We start from the raw sequence: 25315 nt of genomic DNA on the forward strand, positions 1-25315 counted from the left end.
ATATATGCTGATTTATTTATCTATATATTATTAGTGAATATTTAGGTTGTTTTACTATTTTTATTACTTGATAAAGTACTGCTTAAAATATCCTTGTTATATTTCTTTACATTCTTGTGCTAGTATTTCCAGGAAATAAATTTCTAGATATGAAAGTCACTGAGCATAGGATACGTACATTTACACATTTGATAATGAGTTTTTGCCCACTGGACACATAGAGCAGAGGCAGAGTATTTTGTGGGGTTTGGCACTGGAACACTGACCCAGAAGTCTGGCTTGAGGGTGTAATGTGGTGCACATTTGTTCAGTTTGTTTCATGGAAATAGCTTGACTCTGAACACTGGGGAATCTCCTGCAGGAAAAATTCATATCACATCCAAACTGGCTGCAGGTAAGCTATGTGTGGAGATGAGAAGATAGTGGTGCTCTAGCCTGATTAACTTCAATTTTTAGAAGTACAATGGCCAATGGTAACTCTTTCAGTTAAAAAAGCAATTTAATACAGTTTCATTGAAGCTTCGAACAGAGCAGACAGATCCTCTTCTGACTGGGGACGGGGTGCAAGCTTGGTCACCCTTTCCTGAAACAAAGAAGAGGAGTTACCCAGGTTTTTCAAAAGAACATCTGCAAAAGTTATGAGGTAGCTGGGCGTGGTGACACACACTTGGGAGGCTGAGACAGGAGGATCGCAGGTTCATAGCCTGCCTCAGTAACTTAGTGAAGCCTTCTGAAACTTAGTGCAACTCTGTTTCAAAATAAAAAATAAAATGGGGCTGGGGGTATAGCTCAGAGATAGAATGTCCCTGGGTTAAATCCCTAGTACTGAAAAGGGGGTGGGGAGGTGGGAGTGTAGATTTTAAAAGCTTCATGGGAAAGAGACATTACTTGATAAGCCTCTAGGTTGGTAATTAACTAGTACAGAGCATATGAGAAATAATTTTTAAAGATATGACTTTTAAAGCCATTATTTCTTATGACCAAATTAATTTACATCGCCTCATAACTTTTGGGGGGTAGGGTGCAGGGGATTGAACCCAGTGGCATTCTACTTCTGAACATTCTGGCCCAATCTGTAGAACCAAACCAGCCACAGGGAAAATACCTTCTATATCGACTAAACTGGGTCAGTCAACAACCTCTGCCAGTTCTCTGAGTACAGTTTAGTCCTGTCCCAGACTCAGAGAATGCTGCCAAAGAAAACATAACTGCTTGCTCCTGACTTCCAAGACCATATATTTTGCAACCTGGACTTATGGTATATTCAAACGGAATTTAGGAGGACAGGAGCTTCCAAGCTACATGTGACAAGTGATTTCTTTTTTCTTTTCTATTAACTAAGGTTTTATCTCTACTTTCCAAAAACTAGTTCAGTGATTGGCTTTTTTTCCCTTAACTATTATGAATCAAGTCAGCAAAGACAGCCCAAACATCTTATGGTTATTGCATGTTATTGCAGGGGACTAGAAAATATGATGACTACCCTGTGGCGTAAGTAAATTAAGAAATGTACTGTTTGGGGTGGGGGCTCCATGTCCATAGGTCTTTCAGTCTGTTTTCTGGTTGCTACGCACATGTTTGGGAACATGCTTGCTAATAGGAAAGCTCACCAGGATGGAACAGAGCTTGTGCACTGCTATGCTGGGTCGACCAGAATGCTGGACATACTGAGTGGTGCTGGAGTTAGCTGTTTAGCTGTTGAGTTAATGAGGATGGGGAGGAGGATACTGGCATTTCAAAGGTCACACACATAGGATGGAACTCGAACTCAGCCTGCTTCTCCCATTTTCCTCAACTCAGAAATGACAGTAGCTTCAGTAGAAACTTAGTACCTATTCCTGAGTTTCCTTTCCTTGGCTCTGCAAGTTCAACCCATCAGCAAGTCTATCTCACTTATCTCCAGAACTGAGCACTCTCACCTCCAGTTGCAGGACATCCAGCCTCTGAGGCCTCCTTCCTGGCGGTTCCACTTTTGCTCCACTAACACCCCTAGAGGGCATTCTCTCCAAACACTCAGAGGGATTGTTTTTCCCAGCATAAATCTGGCCATGCCATTCCAGGGCTTAATTCTCTTGGATAGCTTCTCCCATGTGATCAGAGCAAAATCATGCTCTCTGATGTTGCCCTGGCCTGGCCCAACTCCTCACCCCAGCTCTCTCCTCTCCCATTTGTTCATCTTACGATTCCCACCATTCCTTTTAAATGCTATGCCTTTTCTCCTCTGCCTGGATAGCAACCTTCACAGTAGCATGTGCGACAGAGGATTCCTTACAAGACCTCACCATCATGCTGAGTACTCTATGTTGTTCCTACAAGGTTACTCTATATCATTACCCATGTTTTCCTTCACACCATTAGTCAATATCTGAAATTATTAAATGTCCATCTTATTTATAGATGTTTATTGCCTGTCTCCCTCCAATAGAACATAAGCTCTAGGAAGGAAGAAGAGACTTTATTTTCTTCCTTACTCTATTCCAGACAAGGCATGATTTCAATACATATTTTTTTTTTCTGGAAAAAAGGAAGAATGGTGGACTTCCGGGAAGATGGCAACCGAGTAAAGTGGTGTTTATGAATCCCGCTAATGATCGATCTTTATTACTACAAAATCAGTGCTTTTCGTAGTCAGGAAACACCACCAGCAGAGAAATAAAAGCTCTAAGTACAAGAGGCAGAGAGAAGGAAGGTTAGAAGAACAGCCAGACGCCAGAGAGGAAACCAGCCTGCACACGCTGCCAGCGCCATCTTCTCTCGCAGCCCTGGGCTCCAGAGAGGAGGGGGACTCAGAACAGAGCTCAGAACTGGATAGGAGATACGACGGCCTCACGGCCTGGACGCGGCAGCAGCGCCATACTGACGGCGGCAGCAGTGAGCTCACTGGACGGCTCCAGACCAATGCACTCAACAGCCCACCAGGCTACAGAGAGGAGCGGCGGACAGCGAGCTGAGGTGAGCAACTGCGGAACAGCTGGGTGTAATTCGCCAGTTTTTTTCGGCGCAAGGAGTGTCTAAAGCTCCCAGGGGCCAGGCTCAGCACACCCTTCAGGGACTCAGATTGGAGCTCAAAACCAGAAAAGAAATATGCCAGCCTCACAGCCAGCGGTGCCATATTGCCTTCGGTGGCAGCAGCAAGTTCACGGAGTCCAGGCCGTCTGTTTGTGAAGCAGAGAAACAAAATTTTGGTGTTCATGGTTCCTGACTTCTGACCCCTGCTACTCCACCATCACCCAACCCTCACCACACCAAAAAAGTACTGCTTACCTGTTAACTCTTCTAAATCCCCACTACTAAGACTGGTCTATACACAATACCCACAATCAATGGGAAGAAATTAGAACAGGCCTGAGAACGTTGAAAATATGAGAACCAGGAAGAGTGGAGAAACGACAGAAGTCACGAATACTGACCTACAAGAAATGCAAGAAGGAGAGTTCCGAATCTTGATTTACAATATAATGAAAGTATTTAAAACAAGTCTAGAGGAGATGAAAGATGAGTTGGAAACACTAAGAAAGAATCAGAAAGAGGTCTGGAATGAAATGAAAGAGTCAATAAGTGAAATGAAGACAGCAATAGAAAGAAATTCTGGAAGATTAGATGAAATGGAAAACAGAATTTCAATGTTAGAAGACAGTACATCCAAAACCGAAAACACGGTCAGCGATATACAGAAATCTTTACAGCAACAAAACCTACACATCCAGCAAATATGGGATAATATGAAGCATCCTAACTTACGGATAATAGGCATTGAAGAAGGGATAGAGGTACAGACTAAGGGCATCTGTAATCTTTTCAAAGAAATAATTTCAGAGAATTTTCCAAACATGGAAAGAGACTTGGATCTTCATGTCCAGGAGGCATACATAACACCGTTAAGACAGGACCAAAGAAGGACCTCCCCACGCCACATAATAGCCAAAATGACCAACATAGAGGCCAAGGAAGGGATCTTAAAAGCAGTGAGAACAAAAGGATGGGTGACATATAGAGGCAAAACAATAAGAATCACCCCAGACTATACAACCCAGGTCAGGAATGCTAGGAGACTGGTACAACGTGATTCAGACCCTGGAAGAAAATAACTTCCAACTAAAACTACTCTATCCAGCAAAACTACTATTCAAAATCAATGGGGAAATAAAAGTATTTCAGGATAAACAGAATTTTAAAAAATTCATGAATTCAAAGCCAACACTAGAGAAAATTCTTAAAGAAATAAACCATAAAGAAGAAAAAAGAAGCAGACTTCAGAACCAGAGAAGAGAGGAAGTCTATAAGTAGAATTAGGATTACAGTTAGCGTTAGGACTAGTATAACATTTAGTTTAATTTCTTATATGCGTTAGTTTTAGCTATCTTTAAAAGCTCGGAAAAGTGTTTTACATGTCATATATATGTGCAATTATGTTTAATTGCAGTGTATTGTAAGAGCTTCACATACGTTTATAATTAAGATTACAGTTAGCATTAGGACGAATATAGCATTTAGTTTAGTTTCTTATATGTGTTAGTTTCAGCTATGTTTAAAAGCTCGGAAAAGTGTTTTTATATCATATATATGTGTAATCATGTTCAATTTCAGTGTATTGTAAGAGTTTCACATATGTTTAGAATTAGGATTACAGTTAGCATTAGGACGAATATAACATTTAGTTTAGTTTCTTATATGCATTAGTTTCCGCTATGTTTAAAAACTCGGAAAAGTGTTTTACATATCATATATATGTGCAATTATGTTCAATTTCAGTGTATTGTAAGAGTTTCACATATGCTTAGATTTAGGATTACAGTTAGCGTTAGGACGAATAAAACATTTAGTTTAGTTTCTTAAATGTGTTAGTTTCAGCTACGTTTAAAAGCTCAGAAAAGTGTTTTATATATCACATATATGTGCAATTATGTTCAATTTCAGTGTATTGTAAGAGTTTCACATATGTTTAGACTTAGGAGTACAGTTAGCGTTAGGACGAATATAATATTTAGTTTCTTACATGCGTTAGATTCAGCTATGTCTAAAAGCACAGAAAAGGGTTTTTCATATCATATATATGTGAAATCATGTTCAATTTCAGTGTATTGTAAGAGTGCCACATTTGTTCAGAATTAGGATTACAGTAAATGTTAGGATGAATATAACATTTAGTTTAATTTCTTATATGTGTTAGTTTCAACTATGTTTAAAAGTTCAGAAAAGGGTTTTTATATCCTATATATGTGCATTATGTTCAATTTCAGTGTATTGTAAGGTTTTCCCATACGTTTAGAACTAGGATTACAGTTAGTGTTAGGGCAAATATAACATTTAGTTTAGTTTCTTATATGCATTAGTTTCCGTTATGTTTAAAAGCTCGGAAAAGTGTTTTACATGTCATATATATGTGCAATTATGTTCAATTTCAGTGTATTGTAAGAGTTTCACATACGTTTAGAATTAGGATTACAATTAACTTTAAGACGAATATAACATTTAGTTTAGTTTCTTACATGCATTAGTTTCAGCTATGTTTAAAAGCTTGGAAAAATGTTTTATATATCATATATATGTGCAAATAAATAAATAAATAAATAAATTTTCTGACAAAAAAGGAAGAATGAAAAAAAAGAAATGACACACTAACAAATCAACTCAAAATGGAGCAATAGTCTAAATATAAGAGCATAAAAGCTGAGAAGAGTACATAGGGGATAGCTTCATGACATTGAACTTGGCAATGATTTCTTGAATATGACACGAACGGCACAGGCAAATGAGAAAAAATAAAAACATAACCTGGACTAGATCAAAATTGAAAACTTTTGGCCAGGTTTGGTGCCGCACGCTTGTAATCCCCGCGCATGGGAGGAAGAGACAGAGGATCATGCAGGTTTGAAGTCAGCCTCGAACTTAAGAGACCCTGTTTCCAAATAAAAATAATATAAATGGGTCTGGGAGTGTATCCCAGAGGTAGAAGGGTTTCCAGGAACCCCAGTACCACCAAAAAAAAAAAAAAAGATTTAAAACTTTTGTGCATCAAAAGATACTAGCAATACTTGGGAGGCTGAGACAGGAGGCTCACAGGTTCAAGGTCAGCTTCAGCACTGTAGCAAGACTCTCAGCAACCTAGCAAGAAAGATTGTTTCAAAACAAAAAGTAGAAAGGGGCTGGGGATATGGCTCAGAGGGAGAATGCCCCTGGGTTCAGTCCCCACATACAAAAAAGACACTAGCATGGGAATAAAAAGACAACTCACAAAATATAGAAAAATATTTGTAAGCCATGTATCTGATAAGGAATTAAGGTACAGAATATAAAAATTATTCCTATAATTCAACAACAAAACCCCAAACATTTCAATTAGAAAAATGAGAAAAGAACTTGAATAGGTATTTAGCCAAAGAAAAAATATGTAAATAACCAACAAGCACATGATAAGATGCTCAACATTATTACTCACTAGGGAGATGCGAACCAAAACCTCAACTAGATGACGCTTCACACCCATGAGGATGGCTATTACAAAATTAATGGAAAATAAGAGGTGTTGGTGAAGATGTGAAGAATTTGGAACCTGATGTATTATTATTATTATAATTATTAATTATTATTTTGGTGGTACTAAGGTTCCTGGAAGTCCTTCTACCTCCGGGCCTACACTCCCAGACCTATTTTATACGTTTTTAAATTTGGAAACAGGGTCTCTTAAGCCAGCGCAGCTGGCTTTGAACCTGTGCGATCCTCCTGTGTCTGCCTTTCAAATGCGGGGATTACAACTGTGCACCACCACGCCGGGCTAACCTGATGTATTATTAATAGAAATGTAAAATGGTGCTGCTACTATGAATAACAGTTTGGCAGTTCCTCAAAAAATTAAACATATAAAACCATATGGTTGGGTGTATTCATTCGAGTCACCCCTCCATGCCAATCTGGTATGGAGCTGTACCTATCCTCTGTATTTCTATCTTGTAATAAACTTCGTTATATCTTCAGAAAAAAATAAAACCATATGGTTTAACAATTTTAATCCTAGGTATATACCCTAAAGAAAGCAGGGATTCAAACAGAGACTTGTACACCAATGTTCATAGTAGCATTATTCACAATAGTCAAAAGGTGGGCACAACCTGTGTCTATCAACATAGAAATGCAAAAAATATTATTTAGCCATAAACAAGAATGGACTTCTGACACATACTATAACATGGGTGAACACTGAAGACATTATGATAGGTGAAATAAACCATTCACAAAGGACAGATAGTGTATGATTCCATTTATATGAGGTACCTAGAATAGGCAAATTCAGAGACAGAAAGTAGAATGGATTTGTTTATGGTTCTACTATCTATCCATCCATTATCTATGTTTACAGTAGGGTCAAGAACTAAAGCTCAGTATTTCCTATGGCCAGGGATGATGATGATGATGATGATGATGATGATGATGATGATGATGATCTCTACATTATTCTATTATCATGAGAAAGAGTCTTATCTAACAAACTCAAAGACCCCTAACACGATCCTGTTTCTCTTTGGTGAAACAGTTCAGGATTCTCAGATGTACCAAAAGCCAGGCCTGAGATGAATTTCGCTTTCACAGTTCTAACTCCAATGACTTGTTAAATGTCGGCAAAGATAAAGTTTGTGACATGTCACTAGACCTATCGGTGTGCCATATAAAGGCTAAACTCAGAAGAAAAACGTGTTAGCAATGTGCTACTATTTATAGATATGTAAGACGAAAGGATAACTGATTAATATGGGCACAGAAATAAACTCAGACTTCTACTTTTAGAACATTCATAAAATAACAACATTTCAGCTGGCCTGTCTACCAGGGAGTAGAAGTGCTCATTTGGGTAGGCAGATCTCAGTAATGAAATGTTTTGATTTGAAATGTAAATGTTTTTTTCCAGAGGTTTCAGAAATCCAGCTTGGAAGATTAATTTATTCTTGCCTGCTCCATGGGTAGCCTGGCTGTGGCAGTTGGACACTTCTGTACACAGAGCTGCTATTTGTTGCCACCAGTTAGGGGATGTGGTGTTTGGTCAAGAATACTGGTCTGGTTGTTCCTTCCAGAGAAAACTGATCCCGGTTACTGAACATAAAAGAACCTTTATCAAATATTGACTGCATGAAATAACCTTTTTGGTAATGTTCTTTGCAGGAGCATTAGTCCTTCTCACTACCTTAAATCCTGTAGACACTAATAAGTGAAGATTAGTTTGCTGTATGTGCAAATTTCTGAATTTGCATTCCTAAATGTCCACTGCTGCCAAAGCTCAAAACAACAACAAAAACCCATAGTAGTTCTCCATCTTCAGAATGGACAAGCTCATTTCTAAGATCCTGTCCCCAAATCCTATGAATCTGTGAAGATATGTATAGCCTAATCACTTTGACTTCAAAATGGAATCAGTGCTAGTTAATTTAAATTAACTATGTTTCTCCTAATCATGGAAACATGATCAAAGGGAAAAGGCCATATATTTCTTGTTACTGTTTTATGAATACAGCTTGAGGAAAACCTGGCTTACTATTGTAAGACATGATTTACATTCTAAAAATTCTACTTACTTTCCATCTTTTGTGAAACTAAGACATTTATTTTGTCTAATTAAGGGATTGCTACTGTGATTTCCCACTATGACATGTACAGAGAGGCATTCAGAATGATACCTAACTAACTTGCTGTGTTAGTGGATGGTCTCGAATGTGAGTCTGGATCTATTGCTGTGTGGAATAGTTTTGGAAAACTAAATAATACAGTTTTATCTGAAAATTATAGATACTATTCATGAAAGTAGACAAACACATATTTCTGAACACTGTGCTGGGCTAAACAGAACTTTTCAGAGGACCCCTTGCAGAATGGATAGTAATACTGGGACCATACTATAAAGTCAGAAGCTATATAAAAATCATGATGACTCCCAGCTATGTACAGTGTCCCTGGGAAGACTTTCACGGCTTCCCTGTGTTTGGCTGAGTCCTAGTTAGTCTAAGGAAGCATTTCAAGAAGTTATCACCATCCAACCATTAAATTCACCTAGTCAGAGGATGCAGAAGGAGAAGGCTGCAGGTTATGTGTGTATTTAATATGCTTACTAACCTGTGCTAGGTGCGATAAGAGATGGATAAGCAAAGTAGATTCCTTTCCTCATGGAACTTATAATCTAGTAGGTTTGGATAAAATAACTGTGATGGCCTTAGAAGATCTTGTTTTTTTGTTTTTGTTTTTTACTCTTAGTCTCTTGAATTTATAGGTTATAACTAAGGGTTTGTGTGTTGCTCAGGGGCTATGGAATACTGTTTCTCATTCATTTATCTGGTTAGATGTAATTAAATCCACAGGGACTGAATCTAAATTATGGAAACTGGTGGCCCATGAGCCATATTTCATTTGTACACTGGAAACCAGGACAAATTCAACAGAAACATCCAGACTGCTGATTGCTCTTGAAAGCTGGAAGTTCTAATAACAGGAGGGCCTGAATGTCTACTTGTTGATAATGAACTGTAACTGAATAGCTCCTTCAATGAGATGGGTCATGTGCTTTCCAGTTCACCAAAGTCCCAGATACTCCCTATTGCATGAACTACTTTGTTCATTTCTATTACCTACTTGGGCCCTGTGGACATATGAGTCTGTGAACTGAATCTATACAAACATTATCTTAAGTGAGTGGTGAGATTGTCAGCATTCTAAACACTGATGAAGTAGGGAAGAAGCAGCTATCTCAAGGCCCTTGCTTACCTGGAGTGATGAGTAGAAAGCAGTGCTACTCATGATAAGAAGGATGCTGTGGATATTCCAGCTCTTAGCTCTGCTTCATTGTCAGAAAGAGACCCATGAATGCTTTTACTTTGGGCAGAAGTGTCCATGGTATTATAAAGATCCCTGCTTTTGCCATACTGGCCAGGAGGGATAAGGGAAAACTCTGGGTATGGTAACCAGGATTTATTCACCAATCTAGTGCTCATGGTTTGGTGCTCTGTACTAAGATGGTGAATTGCAGTAAACAGAATCTTGGCCAGTTAGGATCTGCTGTACTAGCTCAAGAGAAGTTAAACAAAGGATGAACTCTCTAATGGGATTCCTGGGAGAGGGAGTTCTAAATCTAGTATGATTCTTCCAAATAAAGGATGGCAACTCAGTTTATTTTTTTAACCAACATTTAAATAAATCAAGGCCCAAAGGAACACAGATATGTCTACAACATGTTTTCTGTGCATGTATGTTTCTATCATGCTGAGCCTCATTATGATGGTACATTACAATAAACCAATAAAAATATAATAAAATACAACCTTCCAAATTCATTGGGAAGCCATTTTGTGATAGTTTCATCTTAAAGAGCATGCCTATCTGTACCCAAATGGTAGGAATTTATAACTCTTTATAATGAAAAATAATATTAGCAGTCCTTTTGGAATAACTTTGCATAATTTTATAGGAACCTTGAAAAGCACAGAAATGGGAAACAGGGAAAGTTTCACATAGCTCAAGATCAACTTGGTTGTTTTTGTCTTGAGTTTTCATAAAGGATCCTTTTACTTTTACCATAAAATCTTCACTTAAGCGACAGTTTTATGGACGATCGTAAAGGAAAAGGAGCCTGGGTCTTTTCTTGCTGGGGAAGGTGAAAACTGCTGTGTACTGTCAAGGAGACCTGAGAATGGTTAGAAGAGCCATGGATTTTGGTCTCCCCTAACATGCCCCAAATAGAACATACTTCCTGGAGGCTTTGTGCCTCTTAGCAGGCATGGGTTGCACTGTGCCTCTTACCTGGGGCAGTGTTCCTTTCACCAGTGCAGGGATATCGGCCTTGGTATAACCAATGGCAGCTAGGCCATCATCGACATTGAGATCAAACAGGAATTTCCGGAGTGTGTCTGCCAACACCAGCCCAGCATCTTGGATCCTGGCAGTGCGTGTGTCAGCTCCTAGAAGACAGGAAGTGCAGACTGTAGAGAGAGAGAGAGAAGCAGCAGGCTCTGGGTATCATTCAGCCATAGACCAGCCGATTATGTACCCACTGCCATCTCCAAACACTGAGGACAAGAGCAGCAACTGTACCTCCCTCAATGTGGCTTAAAGGTCAATGATCAATCTCAAAGAAGACACAATGGCGGGGCCAGACCAAGGAACCAAGGACCTCTGTAAGAGAAGTCAGCTGGGGTTAACTTGGTGCTCCCATTTCTAAGGAACAACCAGTTCCTACCTGATCACCCTGTGTTGTGGGGAAGAAGAAGAAAAGAGGCAAGAAATGATGCAGAAAGAAGGTCAGGACAAGGCTGGTTGGCCAGAGGAGGAAGAAGCGATGGCAGGAGAAACAGCTTGTGTGCTTTTCAAGGCTTGGAATTTGCTGACATCTAGAGGTGTGCATGTTCAACGTTTTTGCTCATAGGAACTTTATAGAAAAAGATGAGCCTTTCGCAAATGCCTCGAGAGTCAAGGACACAGAAGCACCAGAATCCCATTTTAACTGCCAAAAAGAAAAACAACAGGCGTGGTGGCGCACGCTTGTAATCCCCGCGCTTGGGAGGCGGAGCAGGAGGATCGCACAGGTTTGTAGTCAGCCTTGCTGGTTTAAGAGACCCTGTTTTCCAAATAATAATAGTAAAAAAAAAAAAAAAAAAAAAAAAAGGTCTGGGAGTGTAGCCCGGAGGGAGAAGGGCTTCCAGGAACCCCAGTACCACCAAAACAAACAAACAAACAAACAAACAGGATTACAGGTGACCAGCGTAGGAAACATTTCCTCTCTGTAGCTATAAAACTTTTAAATGTTGGATTCTGTTGCCCAAGGGCAGGGAGGTTGCACCCATTAAATATTATAATATCAGCTGGGCAGAAGCCGGGACACCAAGACTCTCAGAGAACAGTGTTTCATGTGTAGATACTAATGAGGTCAGTGAAGAGGCAAGAAGGCAAGACATGATTTGTCAGGACAGAGTTTTGATAGAATTAATAAATCATCACATATATAATCATAGAGATGTTGATCTTGAAGAGCCATGGGGTTCTGTTTTTAGGCAGGGTGAAAATTCCCACAGGGAGGGTGCTGAGTTTCCTGGCCTGAGCACCGCCCTGTTCCTCCTCTCTCTGAGTGTTCCACTCCCTGCCAGGAAGGGAGCAAATGCAGCACTGCCTGAAGTCTCCCGAGGATGCATAGCTCACCACAAAACCAAGCATGCTACTAACTCGGGTGTAAGCTTTCTGTTCTGTGATGGGAAGGACAGTTTAGTAATCTGGAAAAGGTTACAGATACAGGGTGAGCTGGAGAGCAGCTGGATGAAAGCGAAGCCTTGCTTGACGTGACCAGTCTGTACTACCCAGAGGCAGCTAACATCTGGGTAAAGTGGAGAGGCGACACATGATGCTGGGTTTATGATGTTTTCATGTTCTAGGATGGCTGCCATAAAACACACCATCAAAACCTCTGGGGTTTCCTATGAAGCTTTTTTAGAAACGAGAAACAGAAGAAAGAAAGAAAGAAAGAAAGAAAGAAAGAAAGAAAGAAAGAAAGAAAGAAAGAGAAAGAGAGAGAAACTAAAGCAAAGAAAATCTAAGATTACATAGAGAATGAGAATATTTAATAAATATTTAATATCCCAAGTATGGGATAATATTAAATTTTCCTATGCGAAAAGGACAAATATGGGTCTTTCTAGCCTATATTTTACCTAACAGGGGAAGGCTTTCTTAGTAGGTAATGCAGATGGCTGCCTGGCTGTGAACTTTAAGTTTGCTAAGATTTTCCCCATTTATCATCAATCTAGCCTCTACAACCCCCACCCCAGACCCATTTACAATGTTTGCATGTTTACAAAGACAGCTGCCTCCCAATATCTCCTATCCAAAGAAAAAGGGACACAGGATTTTCAGGAAAGTTGGCAGCATGTTCTCACAGCACTTGCTGGGAAACCAGGCCTGCCCTGGATTCTGACATTAAGATTCTCGACACAGCCCCTGCAGCTCGGTGGGAACACAAATGGCCAGTGTGAAAGGGAAGCTGAGAGGAAGCCGTGTGCGCCGAGGATGTCTGCGGTCATGCCTACCTCCTTGGAAATAGTCTCTCCAACGGCTGCAGCTAGAAGAGCATAATGAAGTTTTCTTTTTAGCTTTTCCCTTCCTACCTTAGACTCAAGTAGGGGAATGCGATGTTTTGCAAATTAATCAAATACTCAAGTCTGCTTAAAAGAGTTCTAATTTCAGAAAACCACCAATATTTTACTTTCTACTACAGCTAGCTATCAGGAACTTTATTTTTGGTACTGGGGATTGAATCCAAGGGCATTCTACTCCGAGCTATACTCCCAACCCTATTTTTTATGCTTTATTTTGAAACAGGGTCTCACTAAGTTGTGGAGGGCCTCACTAAGTAGCTGAGGCTGGCTGCGAATCTGCAATCCTCCTGTCTCAGTCTTCCAAGTACTGGGATTACAAGCATGGGCCACCATGCCTGGCTCAGGAACATCATTTTATTTATGGTAAGGTTAAAAAAGCACTGTGGGGGCCAGTCGTGGTGGCACATGCTTGTACTCCCAGCATTCGGGAGGCAGAGACCGGAAGATTACGGTTCACGGACAGCCTCAGCTACTTAGCAAGGCCCTTCGCAACTCAGTGAGATCCTGTTTCAAAAAAAATAAAAGACTAAAAAAATAGCACTGGGGGTGTAGCTTGGAGGTAGAATGCCCCTGGGTTCCATCCCCAGTACGAAAAAAAAAAAAGAAAAAAGAAAAAAGAAAAGCACTGTGGGTATCTTATTAGACATAATTTATTCTAAAGTATGGCAAACAGATTGCTCACTGGGAGTTATTTTGTAAGGTCTCTCATGTTTAGTTTCCCTGTGATTGGGAGCTTATTGTTGCTTCCTGATTTAGATTCATTTTTTTTATCAATTCATCATAGTAAAAACCAATTATAACATTAATAGTATATACAGAGTTATACTTTCCTTGTCGATGAAAGCAGAGGAAATAATGTTACTACAAACTTAAAATAATCAACATTTGGTTCTGTTTCATTCTTGACAGACTCTTATACAGAAAAAATTATAATATTTTAGTGCTAGGTAATGCTTTGGGCAAGTGATGGACATGTTAATATTAATCTACCCAAAACTGAATTTTATTTTTTGGTATTATTCTTTACACTGATCCTCAGAAGCAATCCTAGGAAACACTCCAAGTGTGTGGGTCACAAGTTTCTGAATAATAGTTCATACCCAATATTTCCGCTGTCTCCAGGTGTCGCTCTGGAAACATCTGGGCCGTGAAAGTGAACACCGCTGGGGATGTGAGCACCACAGAAAGGCCATGGGGCTGGGGAGAGATGGACAGCAAAGCTGTTCTTCCTGCTGCACATTCTGGGCACTATTTTATTCCAAGAAGTTAAGAATTAACAAATATAAGCTGGGGGTGTAGCTCACCCTGTAGCATGCATAAGGCCCTGGGTGCAATCCCCAGCACAGCAAAAACCAGCAAACAAACAAAACCAAAAATATGACAAATATACTTATGAAAATTGTGAAGAATATAATTAAATAAATTTTTATGATTTTTTTTACCACCAGTGGGTGATCCATATTGTAATCCTTTGCTTTATATGTCTTCACTAAACCTGAAATTGGATAAGACATTCCATGGCTAGAAAAGGAAAAAAAAATTATATTGATAATGCAGATATCAGAATTCAAGTCAACAACATACACACTTATGGGAGAGCCCTTCATAGTCTCTGGACCATATTGTTACCTCATAGAGTTACATGTTCTGTTTTCTTGGATGTAAGGATATACTATGATGTACTCCCAGGTTAGTATATTCACTAGTAAAACCTCTGCAATGGCCAAATTCAAGTGATAGAATTGTACGCCATTCAATGACATGCAAGCTGGGAAACCAGTGATATGTCCTTCTAATAAATGTTAGATTCTTTCACATGTTATATATGAATGTCATTGAATTATAATGGAATATTCTAGCCTAAGAAGCCATGTTAACCAATTAATGTTTACCTGAGTTCTCTTTCCTAAATTCTACAGTATTTATTTATATTTAGTTTTTATCAAAAAGAGGCATCATGTTTTTGTTTTCAATGAAAAAAATATTTATGTCATATTGAATTCTCAGTGAACAAATAATAAAATACTATAGTTTACTAGATGATTCAGAAGACAAATACTGTAACAATATATTTACAATTAATATAGTAAAAATTAAATGTTTCACAAAGTAAAATGGTTTATAGTTTTTTCAGTATGGGTTATTGGATAACTGCTTCTGAAAAAGATTTACATTTCATGGAAAATATTTTGGTGAATTATGAGAATATTTTTCAAAAAAAGGAGTTCCCAGCCCATCCTTCATGAAACAAATCAGAAGCTAAAGGTCTGGGATGTTGGGTATTTGGAATATGCTTTACTTCTCTTGGGTTCAGAAAATTATTTCTTAGTGTGCTTTCATTTCTTAGTGTGCATTTCAGTGTGATAGAGTTCATGGAGCTTTCAAAGGTAATTTTCTAACAAAAAAAATTTAGGTTGATGAATCTTAACAGTTATCTATGCTCTTTGTAGTAAGTAAAAATTACTCACAACCTATTTACTTCTAGTCATTTCATATGTGCATGTAGTTAATGATCACAATATGCCTATAGTTTTATACATTGTTTTTGTTACTTTTCTTTTTTTTTTTTTCTTTTTGGTGGTACTGGGCTCTTGGAAACCCTTCCTCCGGGCTATACTCCCAGACCTATTTTTTTTTTTTTTTTGGAAACAGGGTCTCTTAAGCCAGCACAACTGGCTCCAGACCTGCACAATCCTCCTGTCTCCACCTCCCAAGTGCGGGGATTACAAGAGTGTGCCACCATGCCCGGCGAGTGGCCTTATTTTATGAAGTACAACCATTAACTGTTGGAAATTTAGGTGGCATCCAAAAATTTCAATTATTAATAACACTTAGGCGAACATTCTTTTAAGGAAATTTGTTCATCATATCATGGATACTTCTTTAGGCTAGATTCCTAGAAGTGAATTAATGGGCCAAAGGGAATACATATTTTTCAGGCTATGGGTTCATTTTGTTTACTTGCTTTTGGAAAGATGTAACCAATGTATGCTCCCATTAATGGTGCAGTTTGAGGATTGCTATTTCTTTGCACTCACTACCTACAAAGGCCTACTTTTTGTTCTTAATGTTCACCGGTTTTCAGTTTTAAAGCAATATAGCAAAGTTCCTACCAAACAGATAAATTCTGGGCTACTGACAAAGATTTTCATTCCTTTCTTTTGTGTGTGTGTTTGTGTGTGTGTGTGTCTATGTGTATGTCTCTGTGTATGTGTGTGTGTGTGTGTGTGTGTGTGTGTGTGTGAGAGAGAGAGAGAGAGAGAGAGAGAGAGAGAGAGAGAGAGAGAGAGAGAGAGAGAAGAGGTTGATTAGGGGAGAAAAATCCTGTATTTCAGGCTTTAAAAAAAATCTACAACATGTGCTGAAGATGAATCTCAACCCTTATCCACTGCTGGTGTGAATGAAAAATGGTGCAGTCACTGTGGGAAAGAGTTTGAAACACAGAACTACCATATGATCCAGAAGTTCTACTTTTATGTATAAAATAGATAAAACATACATGTATGCAAAAACATGTGCAGGAGTGATCCTAACAACCATTTACAATAGCCCCAAATGATAACAACACAAATGTCCATCAGCTGATAAATGGGTAAATAAAATGTGGCATATTCATACCATAGAATGTAATTTAGCACTAGGTGTGGTAGTACGTGCTTGTAATCCCATTACTTGGGAGGCTAAGACAGAAGGATGACAGGCTGGAGGTCAGCCTTAGTAATTTAGGGAGACATTGTTTCAAAATAAGAAATAAAATAGGGCTGGGGTATAGCTAGAGGTAAAGAGCCCCTGGGTCCAATATCTAGTACTACCAGAAGTTGTGTGGCAATAAAAAGGAATGAAGTGCAGATACATGGATAAACCTTGGAAACGTTATGCTAAGTAAAACAAGCCAAACACAAATGGCCATATATGATATAATTTCATGTATATAAAATGCTCAGAATGGGGAACCTGTAGAGACAGGTTCTGATTCGATCAGTAGTTAGTACTGAGGGAGGTAGAAAATTGGTGGACAAAACCTAAGGGGAATGAGATTTCTTTGGGATAAAAAAAAAAAGTTCTAGCCAGACATGGTGCTGTGTACTTGTAATCACAGTACTTGGGAGGCTGAGGCAGGTGGATCCCAGGTTTGCGGCCAGCCTGAGCAACTTAGTGAGGCCCTCTGCAACTTAGTAAGACCCTGCTTCAAAATAAAAGAAGGCTGGGGATGTAGCTCTGAGGTAGAATGTCCCGGGTTCCATCCCCTGTACCACATACACGCACAAAATAAATAAATTAACAAAATGTTTTATATGGTTCTGCAACCATTAATTTTAGATAGTTGCGGAACTTTTTTTATACACTAAAAAATATCAAACTTCACACGCTAAGTGGACAAATTGCATTGTTTATAAACCAAATCTTTAAAAGCCATTATAAAAAATTCATGACCCAATAAACTGCATTCAAACTAAGGAAGTATTTAGGGATCTTATATTAAATTCCTGCCTTCTATATTATATTTAAATATTACTGCTTGCCTTAAATTAAATATTTGTTTTCTAATTTTTAAAAGCAATAGCTTGAACAATAACGTTTCCTACTCACTTACCATAGATGCACGCCAGCATTTCCAAAGCCAATACCCGCAAAAGCACTGGCCAAGTGCATATTAGACCTTGCTTCCAAGTCATCAGGGCTTCTGACAGCTCTGTGAATTATATAAATACTGAACAGTAACATCAACATTGGCATTTCCTACTGGATAAAGAGATGCCTTAGGGAAAGATTAGGGGGGTGGAATGCTACTGGATACGAAGAAAAATTAGGCAAGTCATTCAAACGATGCCTTGTCTTCTAAATGAAAACCAAAGGGAAACGTACTTTCTCATTAATGGTTTTACCAAAGCATAATAAATATGCTGTCAGCTACCCGTGTCATATAAAAGTGCCCAGGGCAGCAGAGCCCTGATCTTTGCGCTGTGAGGGCTGCCCTGGGGAAGTGCCCTAAGACTCATTCTTCTTCTTCATTTGTCAGTGACCTTGACTGATGGCATCTGTGAATGGACTTAGAGTAAACATGTTCTCTTAATGTATCAGGAGCCCCTGTCACCCCAGGCTACCTGCCATCCACCCTGCCTGTTCAGCCAGTTTTCTTCAGGTGACACCCAAACTTGACTTGCTGGGGACCTCTTTTGGTGCCCGTGGAAACTGCACATCTATTTCATCCTGTTTTAGTGGAAGTGGGATGTCACCATAGGACGATCCTTTGCTTAAAGCTCATGTGTCCCCAAAACCACTTCAGAAAAGCAAACTCCCAAAGGCCATTCTGAAGCAAAGTCTCAAAGGCCCTTCTGAGATTGGGCTCAGCTTTTCTGCACACATGGCCTGGAAGCCCTGTCCCAGGGAGGAAGCTTGAGGACCAGCAAGCAAACCACTTCCTCTTGGTGTTCCTTGATTTTACCTCAGGTAAAGGCTCTTGTTCTGACAGAAAAGTGCCACAGCCTTCTTTGCTCCCTTCATATAGCATGGTTGGACGTTTGCATTTTTCTTCCAAACCCCAATATTAGTTCCTTATTCTCCATTAACAAGGTGCTGTCACAGGCCATGGGGCTTTCAGCCATCTTCTGGCCATCTTGTCTCTTGCCTCTCCCTGTGGCTCTGCCAACCTTTTTTTCTTTGTTTTTCTCTTTCTTTCTTCTTTCTTTCTCTCTTTCTTTCTTTCTTTCTTTCTTTCTTTCTTTCTTTCTTTCTTTCTTTCTTTCATCTTTCATTTTTTCCCCCAGTACCAGGGATTGAACCCAGGGGGATTCTACCTCTGAGCTATACCCCCAGCCCTAATTTTCTTTCTTTCTTTCTTTCTTTCTTTCTTTCTTTCTTTCTTTCTTTCTTTCTTTCTTTCTTTCTTTCTTTCTTTTGTGGTACTGGGGATGAAACCCTTCTACCTCTGGGCTACACTCCCAGACCTATTTTATATTTTATTTGGAAACAGGGTCTCTTAAGCCAGCACGGCTGGCTTCAAACCTGTGCGATCCTCCTGTCTCCACCTCCCAAGTGCAGAGATTACAAGCATGCACCACCACGCCTGGCTATCCTTTATATTTTTAAACAGGGTCTCCCTAAGTTGTGGAAGCCTCACTAAGTAGCTGAAGCTGGCCGTGAACCAGTGATCCTACTGTCAGTCTCCCAAGTACTAGGACTACAAATGTGTGCCACCACACCTGGCTTCTGCCAACCCTTTTGTCCCTGTCAAACAAACTGGCTCACCATTATCTTTGTCTGCTTTTATCTAGTCCAATGCTGCTGTGTTTCCCAGGGTCTCCCATGTTGCTTCCCCATCTCTGTTCTACTACAAAATGTGACTCCAAAGCCCCTCTCCAGTGGAGCTGCTCTATGCCTCTGGTGTCGTGTTTCATCTTTGAGTGCAGTTGGCCATCCATACTGTGAGTTCTGCACCAACCCCTTCAACTCACCAGGCATGGAAAACATCCAGAAAAAAAAACCACACCTGAAGAGAACACATGCATGCGCTTCTTCTGTCCATACTCCCTAAATACAGTGTAACAACTGGTTACACAGCAGTTGCACTGTATGAAGTATTGCAAGCAATACAGAGACGTGTGCAAATGCCATGCCCCTTTTCATAAAGGAGACTTGAGTGTTTGTGGACTTTGGTGTTAGAGTCCTGAAATTAGTGTCCCAAGGACACTGAGGGACACTGTATGTTGGCCATCCCAGGAGCCTTTTGCTATTTCTTCTCTCATGACCCATAGCTATAAATACATGTATTTTAAGTCTTTAATCTTTTAATTAATTATTTTTAGAGATAAAATCTCACTGCATTGTCCATCTGGCTTTGAGCTCCTGGGTGCCCTCCTCTCTCTCCCCGGTACCTAGGACTATAGGTGTCTAGCACTGCATCTGGTTTGTATATTAATTCTTAAAAATTTCAGAACCTTTTAGAAATCCTTTTACATTTTTAGCTTCTTATATCTCCTGGATCAGCAATCTCTACACATTTCTTTCTTAAATTTAGGTCAGGAGAGTTGACTCGATGGGTGGCTTCTATGTACCTTTGGGAGGACCTGGGTGGGCACAACCAACATCTACCTATTTTGCACAGGGAGCTGAGTCTCAAAAGACATCTGGCCTCATCCTGGCTTGGGCTGTGAGGCTTTGAAGAACAAGCCCATTTATGGTATCTACATCCTTCATAAATTAGGGGCTTCCCTCTGTCCCTGGGCAGCTTTGCCTTTTCAGACTCAAGAGCCCAGCTCTCAGCTCCTCCTCCGATGCCTTCAGAGCACATGGTGCCTGGGTTCCTCCACGTCCATGGGCCGACGTGGTGACCAGACCTGCTCAGGATGTCATGTTTCACGTGAGGGCAGGATGTAGTTTTCCTGTTCTGTTTCTATGCCCTCGGGGTGACATACCTCTTGAGGTACTTAGCAACAATCCGCAGTGCGTGAACAGCCCAAATGTCGCTGATTGGGTTGCTGCCCTGGTATGCTGGTCGCATGATGGGATTGGAAGGACAGGGGCTCCGCAGGTGGTAGGGAAGGGCAGTGTAGGACTCCAGGGCATGGCTAATAAGAAATATTTAAAATACACAGGATGAGCCAGGCGTGGTGGCGCACACTTGTAATCCCTGCACTTGGGAGGCTGAGACAGGAGGATCGCACAGGTTCCAAGCCAGCCTCAGCTACTTAGTGAGGCTCTCAGCAACTTAGTGAGACCCTGTTTCCAAATAATATATAAAATAGATCTGGGAGTATAGCCAAGAGGTAGAAAGCCTCTAGGTTCCACACACAGTACCACTAAATAAATAAATAAATAAATACACAGGATGAAAGCACTGTCTTCCTCTTCCCCCTGACCAAGCACAAACTATCATGTACTCTACTGCAGATATGCTGTTTAGCACTGATGATCACAATATATTCCACCAGCCAGCCTCTTGTCTGTGATAGTCATCGCTTAGTACAGAGATTAAGATAGTCAAATTCACATTAGCAGCACTACAGCGATCAATATTGACCAATGGGTACTTAATTACATTTAAGTAGGAGTTAAGAAGCCCTAGAATATGTTGCACAGAGGAGGGAGACTGTGCAACAATCAAGGACAGTGACTGTGGACTGTGTATCTCAAAAAGCTACAAGGAAGGGCTTTGAACGTTTTCTCCACAGAGAAGTGATAAGTGCTTGATATGTCTCACTTGATCACACAGATGTGTACACACAGCAAACCAAAACGCGGTGCCACACTAACATGTACAACTTTTGTCTCTTAAGGTATCAATTAAGAATAAATTTTAAAAGATTACATATTATTCTTTCCCAGGGTAAATAAGTCATTGTGATGCTGAATTATTAAACATTTGATCCATGGGGGAAAAAGCTCTGAATGTAAAAGATGACTTCTCTGTAGAAGATATCCATCATTGCCAAGACATCCTGCTGCCTCGGCATCTATGTGTTGAGGACCCCCACTCCACATAGTTATCGGCAAAAAGCCCCGAGAAAGAGGTATCGTCTCTGGCAGAAAATATCCCCCACTTTAGATATCCTTCATAACTATTATTCTCTTGGTATTCTTTTAACTCTCTACACGAATTGCTCTGATGATGTGAGATCAGAAATTGAGTCCGTGGAAATAAACGTCCTTGGCTTTGCTCAATAGTAAGGAAAAAACTGGCCAGAACTCAGATGCTGTGATAAGCATTCCAGCTGCAGCAATCACAAAGGGTCTCCGATCCTCACTCCTATCACTAGGTTAAGCTATTAACTCCGGTAACCGATAGCTCAGTTTAAGGAAACTTTGTTTACCCTTGAGACCCTGCCTAGAAACTTTGGGTGTGACTTCAAAGCAATTTGACTGAAGGACAGCTTAATTGCCAAAATACAATAGAGCCAAGGAGAAAGATTGTTGACCTTCACGCCCAGTGTGAGCGTTCCCCAAAACAGGGAGAATGCCGCATGGCTAGAAATGAAAATGACAAAATAAAGGACAGATATTCTAAATATATACGTATGAAGGAAAGGAAATACCGTAAGAGTAAGAAAGCACTTTTTCATGAAGAAGAGCTTATCATAAGAACGTCCCGACTGGGAAAGAAAGGAATTAGAAAGTTAGAAGCAGGTTGCAGAGGGTTTGTGATAAGGAAATGGATTCTTAGAGACCAATAGGCCTTTAATAGGCTTTTTGTCTAAAAAAGAGTGTTCAGCAGTCAAGGAAATACATTTGACAACTAAATCCAAGAACTTCACAGTGTTATTTGTGGTGTCTTATTTGCCAAGCTGTGTTGTGAGTTTTTGTAAGCTTTCAGACTTCAGAAGGCAAAGCGGATGAGATCTGAGAGGCTCCCATCGCATCTCCCTGGACCGCCACAGCTCCCCATGCTTGTCATATGGATATAGATGGAAACTTCAAAAAAGAAAGCAAAAGAAGATTCCATGAGAAGGCGTATTCTCCAAGCCCTGGGCCTTGGGCGTGCCTGTATTGCCTTTGGAATTTACCTTTGGACCTGCCCTGCTGCAATATCGGAAGAAAGATCCAGAGCTTATCTCCTAAATGCTGGACTAGTCATTTACTTTGTTTATATGTAATTTACTATTGTTTTGCTGTGATTGCCCCCCTTCCCTTTTTTCTCCTATTATTAATCTCACTGGTGAAGGGTATAAATTTCTCTGGGTTCCTGTAATAAATTGTCATTGGCTCAAGAAGCCTTTGTCCACCTCAAATTCTTTCCCAAGCGCCGTACCTAAAAACTTAGGGAATTCATAGAGGGGAAAGAATTGCTGCAGATAGCCTTCTGCAGAACTCCACCTGCCTTTTGCCCCATCTTTCTGAGGATTTGACCGGGAGCTGACAATAACGACCCAACTGAGATTAGTCGGCAACACATCATTTTATACCCTCCACATGGATCAAATACCATGTCACCAAAGGAGGGGATAGTACAGTTACACAGACTCCTGTTAAGAGTATGGTGTAGTGGCAGAACCCAGACCGTGGGTCAGTTGTGCCGCTGTACACCTTGCCACTGGATCTTCCTGCTGTGGGCCTGGGGAGAGGCACCATCCTTCCTGTGACTCAGTCACAAGGGTAAATGACAGCACTGCTTCCTGGTGTAGCTGTGGGAAGTGAGTGAGTTGACGCATGCCAAGTACTTAGAACAGTGTCTGGGACATTGTAAAACTTATTAGTAACTCTTATTTTAAGAAATCTGACTCTAGCCAGGTGTGGTGGTGCACGCTTGTAATCCCAGCATTCAGGAGGCTGAGAACAGAGGATCTCAGTTCGCGGACAGCTACTTAGTGAGGCCCTCTGCAACTCAGTGAGACCCTGTTTCAAACATAAAGAATAAAAAATAGGGCAGAGGGTGTAGCTCGGAGGTCAAATGCCCCTGGGTTCCATCCCCAGACCCGCAAAAAAAAAAAAAAAAAAAAAGAAATCTGATTATTTTTTTCTTATGTATCCCAAACTCAAGGTTGGCTCTTTCAAGAACTAGGTGTCAGAGCTGCCTTTCTGCTGGTCTGCCAGGGAGCCTGGCTCCCCAACTGCAGAAGATGAGATTAGACAAAACCATCTAGATCAGTGATGCAGTGGGACATCATCTGCCAGGAACTACTTTTACATAAATTATACTTTTCAGTCTCAGGACAGAGGATTTATTCTCTTCTACTGTGAGAATCAGAAACCACCTTTTGAACAAAGCTTTGGAATGTTTTTAATCTGTGGGTAGGTAGACGCTGTGGCTTTGTGGTTCTACACAGGGAATGTATGAGCAAGGCAAGAATGAAGCTGTACGTGGGGTTGAGGAGTTCACCGTGGCCCCCATCTGACCTTGGCCTCCTTTGCCTCTAGATTCTCAATCCAGGAGAAGATCTGTTCCTCACTCACTGAGCTGAGCTAACAGAAATGATGTGTAAAACCTGGGAGACAGATTACTGATTTACAGAGAGGAATGCAACTGCTAAGGTTGGCAGATACCTGAGTCTCCTAGCACCTTCATTCCCTACAGGCAAGCCTCGAGATAGCTGACTTGTGATCAGAGGACCATGGAGTCCTCACAGGGGAATTACTTCCAAGGTTTAAAGCATGGCTGTGTTCATCTTAAGAACAGTCCACGAAGCCTTAGGGGCAGATTCCTTGGGGTAAGCGTTCTCTTATTCAGACAGTCATTGGAAAAGTAATGCTACAGTTTGTATCTTGAGTGTACTCTAAAGGTCTCTGTGTTGAAAATGTGGTCCCTAGCACATGACCCTGTTGGCAGCTGGTAGAGTCTTTAAAAGGTGGGGTGTAGTGGAAGGAAGTTAGGTTACTGGGACCACGCCCTTGAAGGCGATATTGGGACCCCGCCTCCTTCCTTTCTCTCTCTCTGCTTCCTGGCAGCCATGAGATGAACATGCTGCATACTCTGCCATATACTCCCACCATGATCTGCTGCTATAGGCCAAAAGTAACAGGGCTAAGTGGTCAGGAACTGAAACCATGAGCCAAAATAAGCCTTTCCTCCTTTTAAGTTGATTGTCTCAAGCATTTTGTCTTAGCGTCAGAAAGCTGACCAACACAAGGAAGTACCATCATTTTCCTTCCCTCTACATTGATTCCTCCTTTGATTGACAGTGAAGCCTTTGGGCCTGTGAGTCATTCCCTTATAGATGACTGCTTTGGGCCATTGTATATTTATTATCTACTTTATGGTTAGGAAGAGTAATCTTATTTCCCTTATTTCCAGGTAATTAGGAAATAACATCAAATTTCTGACAATATTGATTAATTGGAGGCAATTTCCTACAGTCTTTTTGGCAAACAGTAGAACACAGCGGGAGAAGCAGAGCAGGGTCATGGATAGAGCTAGACGTGGATCTTAACTCTGTTATCTCCTGCTTACGAGAATATCACTCAACAGCAATTAATCCAGTACCTATGATGTGACAGTCACTGGGCCTAAGGTAAGGCTAGAGAAGACAGTAAGATGGTCCTGTCCTCACCTCGCTCACAGTGCATGGAGAGCTAGGTCAGGAAGAGAGGTTGTCTCAGAAGCAGCAAGCAGGCCACCCAGTGGACAGTAAAGGATGAGTGGCCAATTGTAATTGAGGAGAGGGAGGGAAGGCCGGCGGGGCTCCCCTGAGGAGCAGATGCTCCTGTGAAATTGAAGGGCAAGTTCTCTAAGCAGATAAAGAGCCGAGCACGGGGGCCAGCTGAGG

General features: G+C 40.6%; 1 protein-coding gene across 1 annotated transcript in view; it reads right to left on the reverse strand.

Annotated features, from left to right (window-relative positions):
- Positions 1-499: 499 nt before the first annotated feature.
- The window catches only part of ADHFE1 (alcohol dehydrogenase iron containing 1), a gene marked incomplete at both ends in the record, with an annotated part of 40262 nt that continues 15446 nt past the window's right edge, over positions 500-25315 (reverse strand). The window contains 6 exons of the mRNA XM_080694930.1: positions 500-583; positions 10777-10934; positions 14219-14315; positions 14561-14639; positions 17713-17811; positions 20534-20686. Coding sequence (XP_080551056.1) covers positions 500-583; positions 10777-10934; positions 14219-14315; positions 14561-14639; positions 17713-17811; positions 20534-20686 — 670 coding nt within the window. The remainder of the gene's footprint in view (positions 584-10776; positions 10935-14218; positions 14316-14560; positions 14640-17712; positions 17812-20533; positions 20687-25315) is intronic.

This window comes from Muscardinus avellanarius (genome assembly GCF_963383645.1).
Source record: "Muscardinus avellanarius genome assembly, chromosome: 4".
NCBI classification, from domain to species: domain Eukaryota; kingdom Metazoa; phylum Chordata; class Mammalia; order Rodentia; family Gliridae; genus Muscardinus; species Muscardinus avellanarius.